The sequence below is a fragment of the Dunckerocampus dactyliophorus genome, chromosome 13 (assembly GCF_027744805.1).
Source record: "Dunckerocampus dactyliophorus isolate RoL2022-P2 chromosome 13, RoL_Ddac_1.1, whole genome shotgun sequence".
In the NCBI taxonomy this organism is placed as follows: Eukaryota; Metazoa; Chordata; class Actinopteri; order Syngnathiformes; family Syngnathidae; genus Dunckerocampus; species Dunckerocampus dactyliophorus.
The window spans coordinates 26,809,068-26,836,715 of record NC_072831.1 but is presented as its reverse complement, the minus strand read 5'-3'; the positions used below and the strand labels follow the sequence as shown (position 1 = coordinate 26,836,715).

Here is a 27,648-nt window from a genome sequence, read left to right as displayed (position 1 = left end):
GACCTCCTTCCCCCCTCCCACGCTCCTCCTTGACCACAAGGCAGTGTTTCCTCTTGATAAGTTATCATATCACGTTATCATATCACAGTATCAACTACGGCTGCAAAAAAGGTCTGTCACGATTTCCTGGGATGATTTTTTTTCACATGCACGTACACCAGCGCCATGTTTGAAAGAAATCTGATTTTTTAAATAATTATTTTTATATATGGGCCGCACGGTGGTCTAGTGGTTAGCACGTTGGCCAACACAGTAACAGCCTGAAGATCGCGAAGACCTGGGTTCGATTCTCCCCTGGAGATTTCTGTGTGGAGTTTGCATGTTCTCCCCGTGTGCGCGTGGGTTTTCTCCGGGTACTCCGGCTTCCTCCCACATTCCAAAAATCATGCAGGTGAGGTTAATTGGCGACTCTAAATTGCCAATAGGTATGAATGTGAGTGTGAAAGGTTGTTTGTCTATATGTGCCCTGCGATTGGCTGGCGACCAGTCCAGGGTGTACCCCGCCTGTCGCCCGAAGTCAGCTGGGATAGGCTCCAGCATGCCCCTGCGACCCTAATGAGGAAGAAGCGGTATAGAAAATGGATGGATGGATGGATTTTTTTATATTTTTATAAATGTTTATTAATTCTTACTTTTTACATATTTTTTAAAATAATTTTCATATATTTTTTAAATTGTATCATTTTTTTATTCATAAATTTTTGCTCACTCCTCATTAGGGTGGAGTATGAGTATGAGTATGAGACGTGTCAGTCGAGTCCTTGAGTAAAATGGCAGCATTTGTTTGTGATGCAGCTCGTTAAGTACTTCTTTTTTATTGTCGTCCTTTAGAAATTAGATTGCACGTTAATTACTTCAATGTTTTGTGTGCAGCCGTATTATAAAAATATGACAAATGTTTTCCTTTCTACCTTCAGAAATGTAGTGTCAGGGTAAAAAAAAATATGCACAGAAAAAGTTGAGGAGGAAAATAGACTGGATAAGGCATAGTGTGTGTTATTGTTATTATTATTATTATGATTATTCTGCCACACTGCTAGTACATTTAAGCCCATGCTTACAGGATTTGCTGCAGCACAAAAAGGAGCGAGGAATAAGCGGCACTGAGTGGTGGATCAGACAATAGCTGCATCGCACTCCTCCATGCCAAACACCCACTTCATTATCAGGTCTTGTCTGCAAAACTACAAGCACTGTGAAAAAAAGATGAATCAATACGCTAAAGCACCGGCTGATTTGCTTGACACCTCACACACACATCCACTCACACGTACACTCTGTTGCAGAAAAGTACAAAATCATTTACAAATTGCTACAAAAATCTCAGTTGAATGACTCAGACTCAGTCTGCAGCACATGAAGTACATTGTCTCCCTCAGACGTAAGCATTGCATTTTATCTTCCTAAGGGACAATAGTGTATAAATGACACTTTAGAGTAGCCAGTGTACAGCTTGTGTCGCATTATAGCTTTTACATTGAAAATGAGCCAACAACAGCCAGCGTTGTCTAAAAAGCTGGCAACACAATTGAGTAGCAAGATAATTCTGTCTTGGTTGTGCCAACGTCATGGTATGGGGCTGCATGAGTGCTGCTGCCACTGGAGGAGACTGGGCCACAAGGCAGTTTTCCAACATAACGAGCCCAAACACACCTCCAAGGAGGCTAGCAGTTTAGACAATGATAGATGTGTGAGCCATTTTCAGTGGATAGTAGATCTGTACTGCTGTGCAAGCCGTCCACTGGATACCAGTAAAGCAGGGGTGTCCAAACTTCTTCCAGCGAGGGCCACATACTGAAAAATGGAAGGATGCAACTTTGCTACTTTGGTTTGTAAAGCAACACATGTAGATATGCTGAGAAGTTCTGTATTCCAATATCGCACACATATTTATATACTGTATCTGTGTGTGTGTGTTATTACACTTTTATGCCAATATCGGTGGGCTGATAATATTGGACATCCCTAGTCACATGCTTACTATAAGGGATGTGTGTGTGTGTGTGTCTGTGTGTGTACACGTGTGTGTGTGTGTAAGTGACCTTCTAGCAGACACTTTTTGGCCAGCGTTTATTCTCATTAGCCGAGCTCCCACGTGTGCACGTTTGCATGTGTTATTTATTTATTTGTGCCGGCTAATATGCTCCAGCCTTCATTATAGCTGCAGCCATAACTTTGATAAATCACTTGGGCTCGGGGCCCTCGCTGCTTTCACAGTATTAGAAAACTAATTGAAATTCGCTTCCGCCCCCCTTCTTTTCCTCTCTTTCTTTTTCCTTCTTCCTTTTTTTTCTTGCCATCACGTTCCCCTTTCTTTCCTTGCGTCTCGCTATCGCAAGCGCCAAACCGTGCCATGTTTTTGCAAGGGAATGGAAGCCAAGAGGGGGGAAAATGTCATAGCTGATTTAATAGGCGTAGTCCTGCACACACACAAGCACACCCGGGGCACTCAGCGGAGTGTTAGGAATGGTGATAATGTCATCATAGGAATTTCTGCAATGCACCCGGCTCTCCATGCAGGCTCCCGTTTGATTCTGTCTCCTTTTTTTTGATTAGATGGCAGGATGAGATGTGAGGTTTAGACTGATGGGATTGAGAGTTTAGATACTTGTTTCTATGGTTGTCCCCTGGATGGAGGGTGTGTTTGGTTCGTTGCCTGGGATCTCCCAGCTGCCACTGGATTTAGAGCTTACTTGCTTCATTGTTCATGATCCCTCCTGCTGCCTCTAGCTTTTTAGACTTGATTCATTTGCGGGGATCTGCTGATGCACCGTCGCGGGTTTTGTTGTCGGGGATCTCCCCGATGGCGCTAGATTTGGGGTCCAGGATGTGCTGACTGCCTCTGGATTTGAGGTTTTTATAGCACTTATGAGACAATCGCTTCCTCTGCTGCAATTGATGCAGATTTTAAGCCCGATACTGTTGGTTTTTCTGTCCTGCTAATGACCTCTCCTCTCTCTCAAGGCCAGTGCTTCATTGGCCATATGTTATGTTTCATCTTGTGGTGTGGACACGGACATATGCGTGCACCTCACATTTCAGCATCCTTTTTAGTCCGCCTAATCTTCTCAAGGGACAATACTATAGAAATGATATGCATTAGAGTAGTCAGTGTATAGCTTGTATAGAAGTCCATCCATCCATTCATTTTCTATGCCGCTAATCCTAATTAGGGTCGCAGGGGGCATGCTGGAGCCTATCCCAGCTGACTTCGGGTGAGAGGTGGGGTACACCCTCGACTGGTTGTATAGAAGTCATTATTGTACAAATAGCTGGCAACACAAGTGTGTGGCAAGATAGTTATGTCTTGCCTACAGTCCAGCATGGTCAGGGTTTTTTGAAGCTGTGGTAGTGGGCTGCATGAGATGCGGACTGCCAGCGCTGTGTCATGCCACTGTGGCACAATTTGTTTTTAAATATTAAAAGTTACTGTCAGTAATAAAGTCAACATTAGGTTCGTTTTCACAGGCTTGATCAAGAAACACATTCATTAACGTTAAATGCCTTTCTCTCTGTCTTTTCTGCCAACAGGGCAGACGAGCGATTCCGGTGCACATTTTTTCAAAATAAAGTGTGGTGAAACATGTTTATGATATTTGATATTTGATTTGATTTTTTACAGTATTTTAAAGTAATTGTGGTCAATAAATATGTAAATAAAAGGCTAGACATGTATCTATAAAGCATAGGGGTACTCACACTTTTTCAGTCTGTGGGCTACTTTTATATATATCTATTTATATATCACCATGTCCCAAAGATCTACCTTCTACTAGAAACATGGAGAATATATACTGTATATTTATGAATTATGAGTATTTATGCATATTCTACATGTATATCAGGGGTGCACACACCTTTTCAGCATGCAAGTTACAAATCAAAATGAACTACCTCTTACTAAGTAAACTTTTAAACTACTATACTAAATACTAATGATTAGTATTTCACATTCACAGTTTCAAAGTTTACAGGTCATCAAAATAGTTGATATTCAATAATTCAAACCTATATGGCAATAAAGATGAGTACACATAATTCCTCAATAGTACATAAACTGAGTCGTATGTCAGTGAAAATAGCTACGTAGCAATCATTACACATACACTTCATGTATTACCTCCAACTAGAATTTGATATCAGACATTACAGATACTGTATACCAGAACTGAAAAAGACAAGGCAGCCGAAGTCAAGGCAACATATAAAAAAGCTTTCAGCGATGGCCACATTTTCCACTTAATCATCAAATAATCGTTTGACAAACTTGTCGAAAACACACATTTCTACAGTGGAGTTCATGACGTGAAGCGCAGCCAAGAAACAAATTGACTTTTTTTTGGATAACTTTTGTTATAAATATAGGCATACATTATAATTGAGTTAATCTCTAATAAGGACAATAAAGATAAAAAGTGCATCTCCGTGTGTGGCTGTGGACATCTGTTCTCCACTTTTCTTTTGCCGCGGAGGCACAAGAGCGAATCAGGAGGGGGCCTAATGTCAGCTGACTGATCTCATATGACATCTACAAAGTGATGTTTATGATGTCAGTGACATGCAACCCACACTACTTTGGCGATCGCCGTCATGGGAACCCCTGATATCATATATCCATTCATACAGTGTAGTACTTAACATTGTTTTCACGTAAAAAAACAAAAAACAACTCATTTTGAAGGTGTGGCAGCTTTTGTTTTGCTGTGGCGGTGCGCCACGATCAGTTACTTGTAGCGGAAACCCTGATGGTGGTAGTGTCATGGTCTAGGGCTGCACGCCTGGGGAGCTGCGTTTTATTGAGTGGAAACATGAATTCCAACATGCACTGTGACATTGTTTTCCTTTAAGGAGCCTGAACACACCTCCAAGATGACAAGTGCTTTGCTGAGAAAGGTGAAAGTGATGAAGGATGAAGGAGAAGAAGGTTTTACTTGGTTGATGTTGTCCTCACTAAAGTAGTATTGAGGCCATCGTGAACAATTGGAGGAGCTTTGCTGCAGCACAAATCACCAGGAGTTTGTGGGGGTGGTGGTGATGTGTTTAAATTTAAAAGTCTAGCTTACAGGGTGACATGCACACATACCAGACCCGACGTGTAAACACTGACGCCGGCAGCAACCCGACATGTAACGCTGCAATTTATTAATAGTGTGAGAATGTTTGTTGAAACCGAATCTGCTCGTAAAAGCAGCGGGTAGCAAAGTTGACCACCTCAGAGCGGGGCAGCAATATGACAAAGATCAAAATAGGTACACATGAACAATCAAAACCTGCAGCCATTTTTGGTTGTTTGGTCATCATGACATTCTCACATTTACCTTTTATTCCAGCATAATCCGCCTTGGTTTTGGAGATTGTTGCTACATGACTCACCATTGTTTTTGGAATCTTGCAGGCAGTATGCCCCCCATGTTTTTGGAGTGTTGCAACGTGTCCGCTATTGTTTTTGGAGAGTTGCATGCAGTATGTCCACCATATCTTTGCAGTGTTGCATGCAGTATGTCCGCCATATCTTTGCAGTGTTGCATGCAGCATGTCCACCATGTTTTTGGAGTGTTGTATGCAGTATGCCCCCCATGTTTTTGGAGTGTTTCAGCGTGTCCGCCGTTGTTTTTGAAGTGTTGCATGCAGTATGTCCGCCATGTCTTTGCAGTGTTGCACGCAGCGTGTCCGCCATGTTTTTGGAGTGTTGCATGCAGTATGCCCGCCATATCTTTGCAGTGTTGCATGCAGCATGTCCACCATGTTTTTGGAGTGTTGCATGCATCATGTCCACCATGTTTTTGGAGTGTTGCATGCATCACGTCCACCATGTTTTTGGAGTGTTGCAGGCATCACGTCCACCATGTTTTTGGAGTGTTGCAGGCATCACGTCCACCATGTTTTGGGAGTGTTGCAGGCATCACGTCCACCATGTTTTTGGAGTGTTGCATGCATCACGTCCACCATGTTTTGGGAGTGTTGCATGCATCACGTCCACCATGTTTTGGGAGTGTTGCATGCATCACGTCCACCATATTTTTGGAGTGTTTCATGCATCACGTCCACCATGTTTTGGGAGTGTTTCATGCATCACGTCCACCATGTTTTTGGAGTGTTGCATGCATCACGTCCACCATGTTTTTGGGGTGTTGCATGCATCATGTCCACCATGTTTTTGGAGTGTTGCATGCAGTATGTCCGCCATGTTTTTGGAGTGTTTCAGCGTGTCCGCCGTTGGTTTTGGAGCTGCGTCATGTTTTTAAGAGCGTTGCATGAAGCATGTCTAACATGTCCGCCATGTTTTTGGAGTGTTGCATGCAGTACGTCCGCCATATCTTTGCAGTGTTGCATACAGCATTTCCACCATGTTTTTGGAGTGTTGCAACGTGTCCGCCATTGTTTTTGCAGTGTTGCAGCATGTCTGCCATGTTTTTGGAGTGTTGCACCGTGTCGGCCATTGTTTTTGGAGTGCCGCTTTGGCACTCAACTTCCTTAGTGAGTGAGACAGAACTTGTGTGAAATGGTGGCGTTATTCCAGGCAGAGTTTGTCTCTCAACAAATACCTCAGCTTTATAAACCAGAATCCAGACCAACCTTCGAACTGGTTCTTGATACCTTGGATTTTTTCACAAATGTTGCTACAATTGAGGGTTGGCAGAGTCAAGTAACTGGCATCACGCTAACAATCACAGAGACTGCCTGAGTCCAACTCTTCCATCTGTGACTCTTTTTAAAATGTATAATGCCCTGAGACTATTTGCCCATTAAATCTGCTTCATTGTGAATCATCTTATTTTCATACGCTTACGAGCAGAACGTAGTGCAGACCTCCACCCAGGCCCCGTAATCCCAAATATGACTCATTTTATTGGGAACCAGGATGATACTTGTACCCTCCAATGCTGTAGATGGGGGTAATGAGCAATACAAAGTGGGTGGGTCACCGCCCCCACTTGGCCCCAAAGCAAGTGGACTGTAGCAAAAAATAAATTCTTGAACTTTAGTCTTTGTCCAGCCAAAATCTTTGATATCGCCCTTCACGCAGGGAAATTATCAATGCTGATGCTCGCCTTGGGAGACATTTCCCTTGAGGAGTCCTTAGCAGAGGCAATTGCTCAAGGGAAATGCAGTTGCCAGGGTCACAGGGAGCATCTGGATAAGGTCATGACTCTTGGCCAGGGAGGCTACTGAGATGCTGGATGCGGCCACAGTGCTGCGTTGGAGTCGAAAAAATCTGCAGCTGAAGAAAACCGAAACGATCAAACTCTGTCTCCGTCTGTCATGTACAGACGGAGACAGAGTTTGATGCTTTTGCTAGTTGGCAGAATGTCTGGCTATTTTTAAGATGTGTGGCGAAGCCTGCTCTTTATTGTTATTTTGCAGTACGTTCGATAAGGGAGTGATCAAACACGCTGGCATCGATTGGCAGAGCCTGTGTCAAGACTAGTTTTACAGACTAGTTTTGATTGTCGCGGAGATACGGGACAAAGTGCGTCTCTTGTCTGCTCAATATGAGTGTTGGCAACCCTACGGGACACGGCACACTTGTAGTATTTGCCGCCGCACACTGATCGGTTTTTGTGATCGGCTTTGAACAGCATTTATCTGCATATGCCGATCATGTTTTTCTGGAAATCGTCCGAAATTGATAGCTGGCCGACCGACCGGAGCATCCGTAGAAATAAGCCATTTAAGAGAGTTTACCTTGTAGGGGAGCAGAATCGAGTTTTAGCTTGTTGTGTGCCATGGCCACAACAGTAACGCATTCCATTCCATTTTCTTTCGCTTATCCGGGTCCGGGTCGCAGCATCTCAACTGGCTCCTCTCGATGTGAAGGAGCAGCGGCTCTTCTCTGAGCCCATCCCACATGACCGAGCTCCTCACCCTATCTCTTAGGGTGAGTCCAGCCACCCTACGGAGCAAACTCATTTCAGACGCTTGTGTCCGTGATGTCGTTCTTTCGGTAACGACCCAAAGCTCATGACCATAGGTGAGGGTGGGAACATAGATCGACCGGTAAATCGAGAGCTTTGCCTTCCGGCTCAGCCCCGAGGGAGGGAGGAATGACTGTACCCTAATTGTAATGATTTACTTACTTATAAAAGTACTTAAAATATAAAATAATGAATATATCTGAATGTTTTATATGCTAAAATATATAATATTGTTGGAATATAATACAAATATATCATGTTAATTGCTATAAAAATGTATCTGTACAATTAAAAGATAAAATAGCTTAGCTGTGAGCTATTGTGCGAACATTATAGTCACATTTTAACATGTTAGGGAAGCTTGTTCTCTCAAAAGTAGAGCAAAGAAGTGAGGGAGGCTTTGGGACACATATTACTGTTTAAAGCATTAAAAACTACTTAGCCTAATAGGGGACCTTTTAATATATTGTTTAGCTAACTTCCACGTTTTCTTTCCTGTATACGGAGCATCTGTTTATGTGTAAGTATAGCATCGTTTTACGGGAAAGCCCTCGGACTCCCCCTCTGCTTCCCGAGGAATAGCCTCATGGAATGCATTGGCTGTAAGTGCAGATGATATCAGCCGTGTGTGTGCGTGCGTGCGTGTGTGTGTATGTTTTGAATTGAGAGGGAGAGTAGCAACACGTCTGGACTTGATTCTAAATGATGGCTGAACCAACATGTAGACTTATTTCTACCGTCAAAGGCGTCACCGCTTTGTGGTGGCCGGACAAACGCTTCATCCTGTCAGGGAAGTGAAAATTGGAGACAATATCACCGTCTTATCATTGTATCATGACCGCTTAAAGAATCAAGTCCCGCTGTGGTTCTAAGCACCCCTCATGTGGCCCCCCGGCCACAATAATGAGGCACTGAGACAGACAGATGGATAGATAGAAATAGACCCTCCGCTTCAGAAGAGCTCTGGGGTCATCTTTTCCTCCTCCCTTGCTCCACTCGGACTCTCTCTGCCTTGCGAGTCGATCGATGGCAGCCTACAGGCTCAGACAACTACCTTTTAGATTTTTTTTTCCTTAAACACAGACGATGAACATGAGACAGAGAAGGGAAAAGCTGAAGGCACTGTGGAGCTTCAGCAGTACAGATGTTTGCATTTTCTTTGTATTACACATAAGTCCTGACTGGTTCTAAAGTCCAACGCCCCTAATGTTCTACGATTTCTTATTTCGCCACAATTTTCTTTCATTGCTGCATAAGCCATCTATCCATTGCTACTGACAAACAGTGACACTTAAACACAGGAAGTGAACAAAGTAGGATTAAATAACCTCTGCTTCTTCCTACTTCTTTTCGGACTTGTTTGGCATGTCGGAAATAAATAAACCATGGCCATTTTTTATAAAAAAAAATATATATATACCTCTAAAGTGGCCCAAAACGTCCAAGTTCAAACAGCCGTGATGCATCATATCACGTGAAACATCAACGTACTTACCAGACCTCAGTTCTACAAGTATCGTTAACTTCTCTAGCTTTTTCTTTGGCTTTTCTGCGCATGCACATATTCCAAAAGAAGGTAAGCGCTACAGACCACCACCTAATGGATGGTTTATGCCCGAGATTAATCGCACTGATAAATACGGGGTTCTCACGCACGTGTGGAAAGTATTGAAAAGTATGGAATGTGATTTTATACATTTCCAGGTCTGGAAAGTATGGAAAATGTAAAATCAAGTATGGAAAAATATTCATGTTTCCACTACTTTTACCAATTTTATGTTTTCTAAAAGATAAAATGATGAATAACTTAAAAAAAAAAAAAGAAATAGATGGAAAGATCAGATTTTCCTGTCATTTATCTTTTTCTTCATAAAATACAGCAAAAATTGCCATAATGCACACATAATGGCAATTGGTGATTAATCGTGATTAATTAATTTGAAAACTGTGATTAATTTGTTTAAGTTGTTCAATCATTTGACAGCCCAACGAAAATGTAATGATTATTGTTTGTGTATTTTCAAAAGTGCTGCTTTACCCAAAGAAAACAGTGGAAAAACTAGTAAATCCCACCCACCCATCCCAAAGAAAAAATGTTTTAGAGTTACAAATTCGGGTATAAAAAGATGAATGTCGTTGAGAAATTCCTAACAAGTTGACAAGTTTGGGGAAGATTTTTAAATGTGCAATTTTTTTAATAGATATTTATAATTGATGTGTTTTTTTTTAGGACAGGGGGTCTAATAATACATTTGCAATACATTGTTAGGTGAAGTAAGCAAACTCAAAGTTACTCATTATTGTATGTCGTATTGCAGGTAACTTCCTTTTCTCTGTGAGGCTCTCAAGTTCAATATTTTGCTGTTTTTATGTCGTGATATTAGCAGTAATTGACTTTTCTTGCCTGAATGTTAAAACGATACTTTCCTAACATCCAAAAAATGCCTGTACCGTAAATAAAGGCTTCAAGATGACCCTGGAACAATGTCAAAACATAGCATCATGTTCAACCTGCTTGCCGCATCCACTAGTATAAAAACATCCAAATCGATATGAGTTTTAAAAGTAACAAATAATGCCTATCAAAGTAGTTATTGTCCTCTTTTATAGCAGGCAAGAATACATGCTGCTTTAATCTCGTAATAACGCTGGAACAATTGGTAACACTCGTATCACTGTGACCAAATTGATCATTAATGCTTAGGCGGGCGTAGCTTTCCTGAAGCTAATAAGCCAAAACTATCAATGCAGGATATTGCCTAATGGACTTAGATAATGGCACCATTCGGTTCAGCTTTAAAAATCATAAAGCTAGCCCCGATGGCTGGGATGTGCTCATTGTGGGGCGTTTTTAACACCATTGCTTCAGCTCCAGTCCCAGAGAGACAGTAAATTAAGGCCTGGCATTCCCTGCAGTAGCTGCTCTGCCCTACACGCACACACACACACACACACACACACACACACCGAAAAAAAAGTGCAAGTTGGCAACATGAGCATGTATTGTCATGCAAACACAACAAACCAAAAAAAGTAGCACACAATAACAAACTGCTCGTTTCACCTCAGAATCCAAACAAAGCATCTTCTTCTCCCATGATTGCAGACGATGAGCAGATATAAAAAAAAATAAAAAAGAGTGTGCCCCGCAGCTACAGTCGGATATCACAGCGCAGGAACAGGCCAAAAAAAAGTGGGGAGGCGGGGAGCGAAAGCCTGGAAGGAGCCCCCCTGTGAGTGCCAAAGATATGCTCGGCAGGAATGCGCCCTGTTCGCTCATGTAACGTGGCTGGCAGGAGACCAGCAAGCTTTGGGCTGGGAGGGGGATTGTCCATGAGGTCATCACAGATTATTTTGTGTCTTTCTCATGTTTTCACTTACCTGTAACTGTAAAGGACAACCCTATGCTAAAATAGGGTATGCTGGCTTCATGTAATACAGTTGAAACACACTCAAGTAACAGTGGGGAGTTGTGTAGCGCGTCTTGAGCTGTGTGAGAAATTTCAAGTCATGAGGTTCAAGAACGGTACCACCACGTGGTGTATTTGTCAGACAACAAAATGAGTATTATCGTTATCTCCTATCGAAGGAATTGTAAAAATATCCAATTGTCTGCTTGGAACCGGTTGTTGATTAATGGCGTCTTGAAGAAATTGAGACAAAGGGGATGCACTGCGGAGGTGCTGAGTGCAGAGGCGCTGTTCAATGTCCAAAAAAGTTCAGTGGATTCCTCAGTTTTTGTTATTCATTTGTTCTAAGAGGTCGCATGAAAACAAAAGCTATGTTTCCCACAGGAAATAATGTACATCCAATTAATCTGTCTGCTCCAGACACCTACAAATACTAATAAACGCTACATTTTATATGGAATCATTACAGTTTTTTGGGGTAAAAAATAATACAAAATGATTATAAATGGCGAATGAAATGGATACGTCACTTTATTACTGTATTGAAGACGTTTGTTGGCAATTACAGCAAGGAGGTGCGTGGACGCCGTCCTCGTACTTTGCCCCATGGCGGGTTATTTAGCAGTCGCACTCAATAAAAAATGCACGGATAGGGATTGTAACGTGTCAGGTTACTTTATTTGGGCTCTCAATTCTGCAGAATGATACAGTACGGGGCAAACGGACCAGCTTGTTACTCTGAATATTGTACGAAAATCCAGAAAGTACGAACATTTTGGTGAAAATCTTTGAGCATTCAAAAATCAAGGTTTGACATCACTCTCCCGGTCACAAGCTTTCTCACGGGGAGAAGAGCTTTCGTTGTTTCTAGGCAACCACTTATGTCCGTTGTGTGTCCCAGAGGGGAGACGTTTGTTGTTGGATTAATGTTAAAGGTAACAACTGGAAAGATAAAACATAAGAAACTATCAACATTCCAAAACCTCAAGACCCAAGGAGGTGAGAACGACACCACCTGTCAAGTCAGCTACAATACTTAAAACAATAACTCACCCCTTCACTCACACAGGTTAGAAACTGAACAGGCAATATGCAGTACTATCAACCTTTCAGGCCTCCCATTCATCAGCCAAACAATCAAAAAGCACACCTGCTTTAAGAACGTCTCCATGACCTCAGCTCTGACAGCTTGTTGGAAAACGTTTCGTATCGAAGGCTCCATGGTTGCACTATCCACTCACTCACCAATTAGGAACAACCCAGACATTACAATAAATAGGAAAGCATTGCACTTCATGTCATGGACACACATGTCCACCATATTGTACAAGACTCCAAAATCATCGGTTTTCAAGAATTAACTCAGAAGTTGCACGTTCGTAGCAGTCAATGAACAAACTAATGAGGAGACAGGTGGCCCTGAATCTGAGGCAGCCACACAAACACACAGAACCTCCCCTCAAGGCTGGGATTAGAGCGGAGGCAAGTGTGCAACACCCCCCCTCGCTAATCAGTCGTCGCATACGAGACTGGAGGCAACAGGGTTTCTCTCCGTGTGTGTGTGTGTGTGTGTGTGTGTGTTTGTGTGTGCTTGTGTGACTGGAGGAGAGAGTGTGAAATTAGAGTGATAAGGTAGTTAACATTCAAACCTCCCCACCCACCCCTTTTGCACCCCCACTGAACCTAAAACACACACACTTGCTTCTTTCATTCTGCTCATGTCTCTGTATGTGTGCATGCGTGTGTGTGTGTGTGCATGTGTGCGTGTGTGTGCGTGTGTAAAAGATGCTATTTATTACAGGAATAATGAGATTCTGCCAGTTAATAAAATGTTATTTTTGTGTCTTTCCTGCTAGTGTCAGGTGTTCCCCTTCCGTCTCGACGCCCCCCAGTACCCCACCCTGCCCCAGCTCCCCTAAACTGGCAGCTAATTATACCGCCACAGTAGGGCCGATGCTTCGTATTCACGCAGGGAGCCCAACAGTCTCAACAGATCCGCAGCAAAAACAAACAAAAATGCGCCGTCACAGGAGGCTTCCTCTCAGTGGGGGCGTATCCTTGAAAAGTACAAGCAGGGAAAAAGGGGGGGGGGGGTGGGAGTCAAGAGGCAAGGAAACAAAGAGACACTGGCTCATCGCCTACAGTGACATTTACCTGTCTGTATTCTTTTGTACTGGTTATTATCTCCACAAAAGGAGGTGATGTTTTCATCACTGCTCAAGGTTCTGTGCCAAAGCCACCACTATGTTTCTTGCTCTAAAGACCTTTTCATTTACACATACAGTATCTCACTAAACATTTTTATTATATCTTCTCAAAAGTGATATACTGTACTTTAGAGTAGTCCGTGTACGGCTTGTACAGCAGTATAGGTTTACTGTCAACACACTGCTATTATTGTCTAAATAGCTGGCAACACAAGTGAGGAGCAAGCATTGTCAGGGGCTGCATGACTGCTGCCGGTACTGGGGAGCTGCGGCTCATTCAGGGGCAACATGAATTCCAGCACGAACTGTGACATTGTGAAGCAGCACCTGGGCCACATGGCAAATTTTATTACAGTATATCCTCTCAATGGACAATACTATGGAAATGAAACTTGGATATACTTTGGAGTAGTCAGTGTACAGCTTGTATAGCAGTGTAGATTTCCTATCCCCTGAAAATGACTCAACATGCAGTCGTTATTGTCCAAATGGGTGGCAACACAAGCGAGTAGCAAGGTAAATGTCTTACCAATAGTCAAGCATGCGTGGTGGTAACATCACCGTCCGGGGCTGCACGAGTGCTGCACGCACTGGGGGGTGCTGTGGTGAATTCCAAGATGTACTCAAACATTGTGAAGGGGCGTTCATGTTCCTTTCCATTTTAAATGGCAAAGCGGAACCTCTAAAGTTCAACCTGCCAAAAGTGGTACAATTTGGATTAATGCAATCCAGATATTCAGGAAAAATGTACCTCGGAACCCAAACAAAACCCTCATTGTGCACGATGGCAGCAAATCTTATGAGACTTCATCTCAGTGAGCATCTATGGGATCAACGCCACAAGGTTCTTTTGCTTTTTCTTGAGCAGAAAGATACCTTTTATGGCAAGGAGGGGAAGCGTGACGGTAACCATAGAGCAATACAAGAAATTAAAATATAACAAGGCTTTCTTAATTCTTGCAATAGGTGTCTCTGTTTCCTTTTGTGGAGGCCAGTCAGCAGACCGAATTCTTTTTGCAAACATTCCTGTAGTGTGTGTGTGTGTGTGTGTGTGTGTGCGTGTGTGTGTGTGCACAAAGATAAATCCATACATCACTGGCAGGCACACACACATCCAGGATGTGTGTGTGTGAGTGTGTGTGCTTAATGAGTATGTGTTGATTGATTAGACTGCAGTAATTAGGTGGAGTTGGAAGGCATGGAAAGGTCTCTGCTCTGGTGGGAGTGTCCCTTCTGGAGGGACGGCGGTGGATGTGATATGCACCATTATGTATAACACACACTCATACACACACACACTCCCGAGAAGACAAAATCTCAGATGCGGCATGAGTCATCCCTCAGGGGGCAGTCCCGATACTTGCGACCGGAGGAAGGATGTGTGTGTTGCGGAATGAGATGTGCTTGTGCCAGCATTTTTTTTTTTTTTTTTTTTGGTGGTTCTGCTGGTGACCGGATGGAGTCTTTCTCTCATGTTGACTTCCTCCCTGCTGCCCACACTTCTCACCTGCATGCCTTCTTTTTCATAAATGCAAATAATCTTCTCACCAAGTGCATGAAGCATCCACCTCCAATTTGGATGAGATGCAGTCATGTTGTGCAGCAAACATCCCCACCGCTTGGTCATCGGCGGTACTACAGCCTTATTATCGCGTCATCTCAGCGTGGCAGCACTTAATTTAAACACTTGTTTTATTCCTTACGCTTAAACGCAGACTTTAGTCATGGATTAACCTGTGTCAGAGGACATTTTCTCTGCAATTAAGGTGATCTCTTCTTTTTTTTTTTTGTCCACTCCCAGGAAGTTCTACTACATCACGCTGCTGAGAGACCCTGTGTCCCGTTACCTCAGCGAGTGGAGGCACGTCCAGCGCGGCGCCACATGGAAGACCTCGCTGCACATGTGCGATGGACGCACGCCCACGCCCGAGGAGCTGCCCTCCTGCTACGAGGGCTCCGACTGGTCGGGATGCACGCTGCAGCAGTTCATGGACTGTCCCTACAACCTGGCCAACAATAGACAGGTACGGACGATGCGTCAGATGTCTGGGAGATTGTTGTTGTGAGGACTTGGGAGAGGGCCTGTTGGCTCACAATCTCAATTTGGTGGGGTTGTTCTACACCAAACTCATCCAAACATGCCTTTTATGGCACTTCCTTTTTCGCAAACTGTTCCCACAAACCTGGAAGCATAAAATTGTCCTATATATTATATTGTTATAATTATTTATTTCTTGTTTTTATCATTTTTATTAATTCATATTCTATACTTATATACAGGTATATGTAATATAATTATAATTATATATTATAAAATAATGATTATTAATTCTTATAATAATTAATCATTTTTATATATTATACATTTTATAAATATTCATTCATTTATCGATCTTCCATGCGGCTTATCCTCGCAAGGGTCACAGGGGTATGCTGGAGGCTATCCCAGCTTACTTCGGGCGAGAGGCGGGGTACACCCTCGACTGGTCGCCAGCCAATCGCAGGGCACAAAAAGGCAACAACCCACGACCACTTACAGTACGCTCACATTCCTTCCTGTGGACAATTTAGAGTCTCCAATTAAGCTAACATGCATATTTTGGAATGCGGGAAGAAACTGGAATACCCAGAAAAAAAAACATTTTATAAATATATAATATATATTTATCATCAAATATATATTCAAATTCAAATATAATAAGAATAATATACAGTATATATTTGTGTATACGTATACTGTATATATACATATATATTTATATTTTTAGAACATACTTTAACATTGTTCATTTTTATTATATTCAAATGTATTATTATATTGTATTATTAAAATTATATTTATTATTTGATTTTTTTTAAACACTTTTCCCCACAAATAAAAAAAATATTAAAATTAAATGAATGACTGACCACAGACACAAATCTTCAAGAGTTACAGCGTATATGTAAAAACTGGATAATACAACTACACGAATAACAGGCTTCTCTACACATCTTAAAATAAACACCAGCGCTCCGCCAACTATCAGTCAGTCAACTACAGATGTGGCAACTCCAAGTTCGATCATTTTGTCTTTCTTCAGCAAACAGGCTAACCTAGAATGATGTTGCTGTTATAGCACCTTAGCTTACATAGCTACGCTATTGTTGTTTCATGTCTGTATCCTCCTGCCCCGTTCCTTAATGTTACGTGATTGTATGTGATATGTGACCTTTATGATGTTGGACAAGTGCAGGGCTCACTAAAATCACTTTAAGACTGTCTAAATTCCATTCAGTTAGTTTGAAAATACTTCCATATTGGACCGTCATTAGTCGTCGGTGTATATGTGATATAGGAACGAAGTCTTGCTTTTGGTGCAGTTAAACTACTTAGAATTCCTGCGAGGCCTGTTGTACCTGGCCAGGATAAAGCACTTTGCACTGAAAGATCGCAATGTGCATTCAGTAAGTGTTGTGTTACAGTAGAGAAGAGGCGCCGCATACTGATGCATTCGCACCGTATGCACCTGCTGGACCGCCAGGATGCTTCAAATGCGTGCATCTGTGTGTGTGTGTGTGTGTGTGTGCGCGCAACACACATTTATAAGTCACAGGACCCTGAGTAATAACACCCTCAGGCTCAGATGAGATAAGCTGGCCAACACATTTATGTGGGAGTCTGAGATAGGAGGAGAAAAAAGAAGGTGTGAATTGGGAGGTGTTTATGGCCGGCGGGCAAACTTCTGAGCGAGTGCAATTCCTCCTTGTAGCCACTTTTGCGACTCCCCAGGAAAAATTAGTACACGTCTGTTGGGTTTGCTTTTGGAACATCTGACTGATAGTTCAAGTCAACTGTCAAAGCTTTGTTGCAGTTGCCAGGTAGGCTTGGTATGTACCGTAACATAGCATACCTGATGCATAGAAAACTTTGATTTTGAGACTAGTTTTTTAAAGCTTGCATTGTTATTCACAAAGGTGTTTTTAGGAGTTTTATGAGAAAATGAAAGCAGTCTCTGCTGATCAACCCCTGAGACCTGATGTGTTTGCAAGCTCCGTAAGGTAATTATCATGTAAATAAACAAAATAATCAAACTTAAAGCTCCCATCTCTGTAGCTGAATGACGAGTAGTTAGCAGAGCTCCAGGCTTTATTTTAAGCTGTGTAGTGAAGCCTGTTTTTCTTTGTTTTTCTTTTTTCTCAGGGCTTTGTATGCCTCATTGTATTGTCTGGTCTTTTTATCCCCGTTCCTGTTGCTTGTTTTTCTTGCCTCTGGTGTCTCCTTCTTTTATGTCAGAAACTTCTCCACCTCTCATTTTTCGTCAGCTGTTCCTGTGCACTTTTTCTGCCCGATTGAATATGTTGATTCATTTGAGCACTGCTGCCACCTAGCTGCGGGCTTGTATATCATTTAAGCATGACTTCCATGTGTGCAGGCAATGCAGGAAGACACAGATACTGAAGCCCTCACCCCGCCCAACCCCACCCCATTCAATTATCCTCCATTGTTTGCTCTACTAAGCAGTTGTGTAGTTACTGTTTCTTTACAAAATGACATCGCCAGCTAGTGGTCTGTGATGCGTATTAGAGATGGTAGTAGTGTTTTCTTGGGTTTTTTGCAGGTATAATTGAACAGGGACTGTTTTAACAGCATTCTGGTCTGTAGTTTGTAGTCTGTAGTTTCAAAAACAAAACAAAAATGTGCAAAAAAATAAAACCCTCCAAGGGCCTCTTTACACAAGCACGCAGGGGTTTTTGTTTCTTTGTTGTTGTTTTTTAAAGATCCTGGGCCGATAACACGTACAAATGTGCAAACGTTTTGGAAAGGTTGTGTAGAAAACTTAGAACTGAGTCTAGTTTTTAAAAGTTTGCCTTGGTACTCACAAAATTGCTGTAGACAAGCTGTGTTTTTAAAGTCGGTCTCGTTAAACAGCCCCTGTTGTTTTTTTTTTCAGGCTCCTTAAAGGAAAACTGCCCTTTTTTTGGAATTTTGCCCATCATCCGCAATCCTTATGAGACATGAACACACGTCTTTCTCTTTTCTGGGCATTCTAAAGCTATAAAAACAGATAAAAAGAGACAGCTCATTACTGCACGTAATGAGACACACTTATGCCACCTACAAAGACTGCTATTAAAACACCTCCCAAAACATGCAACAAGGTTTAATGGTTTTATACACATGTTGTGACCATGTAGTAACATTGTAGTGCATTCATGATAACATGTAATACTTACAGTAGTTTGTCATGTTTCGGTCCGTTTAAGCACTACAGGAACTTCTGTTTCAGTTGAAAATGGCGTCTTAGCAACCCCTCCACTAATTCCTTGTTGTGCGTCCTGTCCTAGGTACGCATGTTGGCCGACCTGAGTCTGGTGGGCTGCTACAACATGTCCACCGTCCCCGAGAAGAAGCGGGCCCAGCTCCTCCTGGAGTCGGCCAAGAAGAACCTGCGAGACATGGCCTTCTTCGGCCTGACGGAGTACCAGAGGAAAACCCAGTTCCTGTTTGAGCGCACCTTCCGATTGCGCTTCATCAGACCCTTCATGCAGTACAACAGCACCCGTGCCGCTGGGGTGGACCTGGACAATGCTACGGTTTGTTACTTGTGGCTCTGTAACGAACTTGTTATGCATCTCCAACTAGTCTACAGGAACCTGAGTGGGAACATGGTGGTGGTCTTACGATGCTGTGAGGCAACTTGGTGTGACTCCCCTGTTCAAAAAAGCAGCATAGCTTTAAAGATGCTCCTTTGATTGGACCACTGTGGGAGTTCTGAGGTTCACTTTCCAGCAAATAAAGAAAAAAAGAAAGTTCTCTGGCAGACTGTTGACTTATACATCAAAACCCCCAGCAGAAGGGACGAGAGAAAATAAGACAGCGGCTGAGTAAAGGTGTTCTGATGGTTATTGTCACTATAAAAAAAGAGCAAGCCTGCAGAGCGTGATGTGGGTGGGAGGCAGTGTGGGCTTTTAAAAAAAAAAAAACACTTTCCCATTTTTGCTTTCAAATCCAAACTTCTAAAGGCCTAGTGTTAAAATTACTCTAGTAATATTCAAAGAAAAATATTAAATTACCACTTTGGTTGGCCTCTTTCCATGTCCTGTCCAGTCATTTTTGACTGGCGACTAACAGATGATGTCTTTGTGCCCCCACAAAGTACTATTTACAGTACCAGGTCAGCCCCAAATTGAGTGTCCTAATTTGTGTATCTGTTGTGTATCTGTTGCTGTAAGCAACATTTTTGCCCCTGAACTGCTGCTCACAAAAGGGTAAACATTTGTCAAACCACGCACGCCTACCGTGTTGCCTGAGGTATTTTGCAGACAAACATGCCGCGCCCCTAAGTTTGACCCCCTAAGTCTGATTGACTCAATTTCTCACACAGCTCAATGTACTCAACAAAATTGTTTTGAGGATATCTGTATTGCATGTATGCTAGCATGTCTTTATAAGCATTTGGTCATCAGCCCACAGGGGGTGCCACAACAATGTCACCCATGGGATGCCCTAAGTTTTTCTCAGGACTTGTATGTGTAAGCCACGGGTGTCCAAAGATTCGACCGGGGGCCATTTGCAGCCCATGGCTGTTTTTTTAGCAGCACATTCTAAAAATATAATTTTACAACAACAACAGCAAAAATGGAAAAAATCAGCACTAATTTTACAAGAATAAAGTCAAAATATTCAGAGAAAAAAGTTTTCATCGAGATAGAAAAAGTCGGAATTTTACGAGAATAATGTTGTAATATTATGAGGAAAGATAATGTCATTTTAGTAGCACAAAGTTGGAACATTAAAGAGACGTATTTTAAGGAGTAATATTTTGAGAAACACGGAAAACAACAAAAAGTTGTAAAATTATGTTTGTGAAATTTGAGCAGGATTGGTTGAAAAACATGGCCGCCATCAAGCAAAACGTCTTTTTTTTGTCATCAGTATATGGTGTCTATTTGGGAGGAGGCCTTTATTTTTTGTATATTTTGAATACAATGAAAAATAATATAAATATATATATATACATTAAAAAATCTGTTCAAATAGTATATGTAAAAATAATACTGTATGTACTGTAATAAATATATTTCATATTGTAGTACAGCCTAGTTGTTCCTTGGTGCAGGTAATGACAGGTTACGGTCTTCTCTCCAGGTTCAGCGCATAGAGGAGCTGAACGAGCTGGACATGGAGCTGTACGACTACGCCCGGGACCTGTTCCAGCAGCGCTATCAGTACACCCGGCAGCAGGAGCGGCGGCTACAGCGCATCAAGAACCACATGCAGCAGAGCCACCAGGGCCTGGGCCTGGGCCTCAATCTGTGGCCCTCTCACAGCCGCCAGACCTCCGGCCCGTACCCGGAGAATGACGAGGAGAACCGAAGGGAGCGGAATGACGAGGAGGAGGCGGGAGGCAGGACGGAGGAGACGGGAGGCGGCGGCAGCAGCAGCAGCAGCAGCAGCAGCAGCAGTCGGCTCCCCACTGAGGACTACATGAACCAGATCATCAACCGCTGGTAGCAGCAGAACTTATGTAACAAAGATAAAAAACACTATTTTGCATTTAAAGAGTCGACAAAAGAAAGACCCCTCCCCTGGTGGTTAACGGTTGCCTTGGCGACTGGGGCACGCCCATTTATCTGCACCCTCTGTGTCTCCCGTCTTCATTAGAGGGATATTTTTAAAGTTGCTGACATCAGACATCCTTTTTTCTCCTCATAAAGATTGAATTCCGAGTGGGGAAGGATCGGTGTATTTCCTGGACAAATTCAATGATAGCAGGAAAGACGGACAACGACAACACTTTTTAGGATGATTTAGCTCATAATGTTCCCCTCTTTTTGTGTTTATGCTTTTTTAAAAGCAGAATTGTAAAACACTGAGACCAACGTTGCTGCCTGAAGATTCCTTTTACTTCTCGTGAACCTTTATTATTATTTTTTTTTTTAGCTCAAGCATCCGTGTACAATGGACCATAACCATGACTGAAGCCTTGCATCACGCTGGCGGCTGCTGAAAGGAGGGCGGTCTACTTCTATGTCCCCCCACCCCCCCACCACACACCCTCCACCCCATCCAACGCTCCGGTTGCTCAACAGCCATTTGCTTCTTTCTCCTTTCACACCTTGCAGACTTTGACAGCCAATTACTGGATCTCACACAGGTTTGGCCGAGGCGTCAAAAAGTCAGGCGAAGTGTGCTTTGAGGCAGCCGACAAACGCTGCAGACGGGGTGGAAGAGCAGTGGTCACCATGGTGATACGAGGCCCTTCATTTGGCAGGTGGCATTTACAGTTTGTCCTTCACAAAAAACAAAGCGTCATACATGAGTTTGACCGTTGTTTGACAGTTTGGGGTGAGGTTGCAGTGCCTCCACATGCTGGGATAATAGTCCACATCAGGGTTTCTCCAACTTTTTCAGCTCCAAATCCAAATTTAGGAGCCAAACTTACTGAAAAACACAATGTATTGCCATAACAGCCATAAGATAACATTTGATACTTTGACAGGTCCTTAAAATTCACTCGCATATTTGACCCCAGTGACAAAACTAAAATGTCAGCTTCCCAAAAGCTGCTAATGTATTTTATTTTTTCCACTTTGAAAGAGTCAATCTTTTAAAACTACTTCATCCAGCATTCTATCAAATGTGAATGTGATCTTAACACGTTAAAGCCAGTATGTTTACGTAACTTTTTGCCCCGAAAAAAACCAAAATTGTTTTCCGTGCAATACATTTCAAGGATTATTTGTTTTTTATTCTTCTTCTTACTAGATGGGCTTTTTTTCTTCTTTTTTTTTTAACAGTGTAAGATTTAAAACTCACAAGGTTCTCAGTACCAAAAATGTCCACTTCCCAAAAACTGCTCTGGTATGATATCTTAAATGTCTTAAATGTTTTTTTTTCTTCCACTTTCAAATAACCTATTAAAAGCTAGTATGTTTACATTAAAAAACAACACCAATACATTTCAGGGAGTATTTGTTTATTATCATTATTATTATTGATAACAGGTCCTTATTATTGCTTGGCATTTTTTCTAGTTTCAGATTTAAAACTCAGAATCGAGGTCCTCTGGACTTTTGCCTCCCAAAAAATGCTATTTTTTCCCCACTTTAAACAAGTAAAAAAAAAAGTGCTCAAAAAGTATGATGTATTAATGGGGGGGGGTTACACTTTAAACAAGTCAATCTTTAAAAATCTTCAGCCTGAAATATAACCCATTAAAGGCAGGTATGTTTGTATAATGCAACTGTTTTTTTATGAAGAAAAAAAAACGTTTTCCATAAAAAACAATTTGAGTGGTGTTTGTTTTTTACTATTATTACTATTAGGCCCTGTGATGGGTCAATGATTGGCAGCAACATTGATATTCATGCATTGTTATTTTTTTCTACAGTGCCACATTTAGAACTCACACTCAAGGTCCTGAGGACAAAAAATGTCCACTTCCCAAAAACTGCTCTAAAATATGATATAATGGGGTTTGTTTTCCAGTTTAAACAAGTCAATCTTTTTTCTTTTTTTTTTAAACCTTCAACCCGAAATATACCTAAGTAATAACCCATTAAAGGCTGTTTTTTTAAGGGGAGGGGGCAAAAACAGTTTTCCATAACATAAAATGCAATTCAAGGAGTTTTTTTGTTTTTTTTTACGAGTATTATGATTAAGTCCTGAGATGGGTCATTGATTGGCTGCAACATTGATTTTCCTGCATACTTCAGCCTGAAATACACAAATATATTCCATTTATTGGGTTTGGGGGATTTGAAAGGCCAGTATGTTTACTCCAGATCTTGCAAAAAAAACAGTAATAGGTGAGACATTTTGCTGCATGCTTTGAGTGGGAAAAAGTAGCACCGTCTGGTGTACAAATTGAGGCCAGTAGTCCAAATTGAAATCCTTAACGGAAATGACTGCACTAGTTATGATAAATGTTGGATCAAGAATGTCATTTTCAGCAGGACACGAGGGGCAAATATGTCACTTTTTATGTTGCATTACCATTTTAGGCTGAATTAAGGAACTGAACTGTTTAAAAATGAACCTAAATGCTCTTCATTGACGCTCAGTACGTTTGGGAAGGTTTGGGAAACCCTGGTGCGCATTGCCAGTAAAAATCTGCAATATAAAGTCATTTTTCTTGACTAGCCATGTGTGTGGATGAGTGTGTGTGTGTAACTACAATGTACAGTACGCCTCCTACTGGCCTTTGTAAATAGTGTGCTTGAATGGATGACAGACTTCCATGACGAATAATAACGTCATTTCATTATTTGTTTTTTTTTTGTTTGTTTGGTGGGTTTTTATTTTGCCATAACAACCAATGCTCACTTCCCCCTTCAAAGTGATTGTACTGCGCTCATTATCTCACATCCTTATTTATTTGTATTTTTGTTGGTGGGAAGTCCTCCCCAAAATGTCAGCACAGGGTTGGGTTCTGATGGCGGCCCTCCAGTGTTCAGTTTGTGAGGAATTTTCATCTATTTTACAAATATAGCATTCGCGTGTTTGGGCAAAGCTGGTACCAAACACAGAGCGTTATCTAGTTAGGGTAACACCTTATTTTTTTAACTTCAAGTGTACAAAAAAAACATTTGGACCGTCAAGACATTTGGGGTGAAATGTCATTAAAAGAACACATTTTATTTTCTTTTTTAATGGAATGAATGAAGCTGCATTTGTGGGAACCAGTCGCCGAGGTCGTGAACACATGCTGTCCAGGACACGTGGGGGCGGAGCTAAAACACAAGTTCAGGGTTGACAGAATTTGTCTTTAATGCTAACTTATTTGTCTACAGTGTTTTTTTTATTTGTAACAAACTGTTTAGCTAGAAACTTGTCATTTCACTGGGTACACAAACAAACAGGTATAGACATTTTGTACCTAGTTGAAGATAAAAGCCTAGGTCACAAGCGGCCGTACGGGCTCTGTGTGCCAAAAATGCAAGAAACGCATGGAGGGCACGTGTGACGTACTGATTTTCGGGCACAGAGGTTCTTTGTCCACAAACGACGGGCGCTTATGTTTTTTCTGGTTGCGAGACAAACTTACGCACTTTGCGCATCGACCGTACGGCCAACGCGTGTCTTTCAGGCGTTTTGCTGGTGTCAGGTATGGGCAAAATGTCAATTATTTTCGTACAGCGCACTTCGTATGTGTGTCATGCACCACATACGTAAAACTGTGTTCTTTATGTATTTTTAGCGCAAAACGTCCTAAGCTAGCTTGCTCACAACCGGTAGCCCGTCTTACGATGTCATCAGCAGTTGACTCTCAAAAATGTTAATTTTTGCATGCATACAACAATTCTAAATGCATATAAATGTTGAATGAAAGGGTTAAATGAACATTTAAGGTTACTTTTACCTTCACTGAAGACGTGATTCTTGATGAGAGCGTTCCCAAAGACACGCGTGGCAGCGAGACACCACACAGACACCACCTTTCTGCTCATTTCGTTTTGGGTTATTTAGGTGAGAAAAACACTTGAAAACAGGAAATAATTCATGGCAAAACAGGAAGGTGGTATCCATGTGGCGTCTGGCTGCCACAGGGTGTCTTTGGGAAGACTCCATCAAGAATCATATCTTCAGTGAAGGTAACGGAACCTTAAATGGTCATTTGTTCCTTTGATTCAACATTTATATGCATTTGGAATCATTTTCTGCATGTAAAATGAAAACTGTAAAACTATAAAAACTGTTTTCAGAACATTTTTGGCTTTCTGCGACGGATTCATTGGATTTACATGATTTCTTATGGGAAAAATGTATTCGGTTAGCATCCGTTTCGGAACAAATTAATTACGCTAACCAAGGTTCCACTGTATTGTATTATAAGATTGGAATTTATCTAACAACAAACTGATTGATGATTTTGTGATGTGTGTGTTAATATTTGTGTTAACCCAAAATGCACAATTTCAGTTTATTTAAATGTAATACCAAAAAAATCATTCAAACTTATGCGGTGGTTTTTTGCTCATTATTCTGTGCACGTTGCATCATTTTTGCTACCTAAACTTGCCATGACAGTTAAGCTTGGAATACAAGTGTCGTGTACTACTCGTAGTACTCGTACCGCTGTTTTAGAGTCAACTGACAAAAACATTTACAAGCTAATATTTTTGTGGCTATCTGACAAAATACGATTGTATGCGACTTTTTGACATCGAAACACCATATTTAATACAAATAAATAAATCCACCTCATATTTTGTTCAATTAAGAAAATAAAATGGCATGAGGTCAATTTGCATAAAAATATGAAGTTCTACTTAAGTTGATGTTTACATTTCTTTTTCCCGAGTGTACCCAACCCAAATTAATCGAGAGTTTTCGCTCCATTTGTTCCTTTATCACTAAAGCAAGTGGAGAGGACGCATATGAGCTGTCACAACCCAACCCCGGCGTCAAGCAAAAGCAGCAGACATGAATGAACCAATGAGAGGGAGAAGAGACTATAAACGTGGCACGGCGGCGACGTCATGGCGTAGTTTAATGACACGGAATGTAGTCCAGCTTTAGTGTCAGGGGTCTGTGTTATTTTTCCGTCTGTGTCCAGTTGTGATGACGGTGAAAGGACGCACCCGGAGTGAAAATATGCTGCTTTTTGTGTAGCCTTTGCTGAAAATGCAATAGAAGCCGAGGGAAAACGGGGAAACTAAGTCATTTTTGTTATGTTTTGTATTAACTTCCAATTGTGTGTCACAAAATGCAGCTCCGCATGACATCACTGTCACACCAACCCCTCGGTAGAAATATCCAGAACTCACTGAAATGATTCCAGAATAATATCTGATGTCTTAACAAGAGTTTCCATCGTGACAGTAAAGCACCCCAAGTGTGTGATACCCAAGTGTCCTGTTATTTTTATTTTTATTTTTTTCAAAGCTGTGTAGAGCGTGAGTGATAGAGACTTTTTTTTTTTATTTTGCCGTCTGTCTCTGGCTTCTTGTGTGTGTGTGTGTGTGTGTGTGTGTGTGTATGTATGCGTCATTCTGGGCTCTGGTTCTTATGATTGCAGCAATGAATCATCATCATTGTCAAGCCACCAATTAAAATATTTCATTTTTACAGACTTGACTGTGTCTTGCTTGTCACTGCCAACCGTGTGACGTTTATACGCTATGATTATTACACACGAACAGTGGGTTCAATCCACGCTCAAACGTTTAAAGTTGAAATGAAGGCATTACTTTTTACAATTTACCACTTCAATACATTTTAAGCAGGAACATAGATGGATAGAATTGTTCAGATTACTTTACTGGTGATGCTACTCGTTGCTGTGCACATTTCACAGGGCACAACATTGTGGGGTGATGTGGGATTTCAAGTGAAACTCATTACAGTAACTTGTGCTTTCACTCTTCACTTTCAAAAATATACTAATTAATAAATCTTGCTGTTTTGTGGCTGAAAACAGCCTATTATTAGCAAATGTTACATTTTTTTGCCTAGTTTAAGCATTTTCAAGCATAAAAATGGCTAAGTGAATTAAAATACAGATACAAGGCATTCAGAAGACTCATTCAAATACGTTGTGATGATGTGTAGTATTCTACACTGGCCACTAGGTGTCAGTAATGTGACTGTCATGTTCAGTGAGACGCACAAGCACCAGACATGAATGATCACCAAAACAACAGGCTTTTGTTGCAGGTTTGACTTGTCTCACAACAGGCAAAATAATCCCTAATAAAAACACAGGCTACTACACGCCAAGCTAAAAGTCCACTCTGAACGCTCAACATCACTTCCTGTCTGCCCCCCAACTCAGCTCCCCAACCACCGGAACACATTGCCAGCAACACACACGAGCATGAGTCTTATTTATGTCTTAAATAGCTTATTTTCTCTTATTATGTCTATAATGGAACCTCAGTTAGCATCCGCCTCTGTTAGCTTTTTTTTCAGCTCACGTCAAAAATTGGCGCGCAATCTCCGGTTAGCCTACAATACGGCGCGCATGTCGGCGTGCTGTTACTACACTGCGTGAGTCCAGCTGAGTTCTTAATGTATTCTTTATCACAAAACGTCACTGCTCTGTATTGAATATAAAGTCCACAGTGCGAAGAAACAAAAACAGTGCCATCTGCTGGATCACTAGTGTGACAATGGAAGAAAGGAGC

The 27,648-nt window shown here is 41.6% G+C and overlaps 1 protein-coding gene across 1 annotated transcript in view; it reads left to right on the top strand.

Moving 5' to 3' along the window:
* hs6st1a (heparan sulfate 6-O-sulfotransferase 1a) overlaps nucleotides 1-26,590 on the top strand; it is an 87,706-nt gene extending 61,116 nt beyond the window's left edge. The window contains exons 2-4 of the mRNA XM_054797645.1: nucleotides 15,335-15,557; nucleotides 18,862-19,110; nucleotides 20,666-26,590. Coding sequence (XP_054653620.1) covers nucleotides 15,335-15,557; nucleotides 18,862-19,110; nucleotides 20,666-21,031 — 838 coding nt within the window. The 3' untranslated portion in view covers nucleotides 21,032-26,590. The remainder of the gene's footprint in view (nucleotides 1-15,334; nucleotides 15,558-18,861; nucleotides 19,111-20,665) is intronic.
* Nucleotides 26,591-27,648: the final 1,058 nt, after the last annotated feature.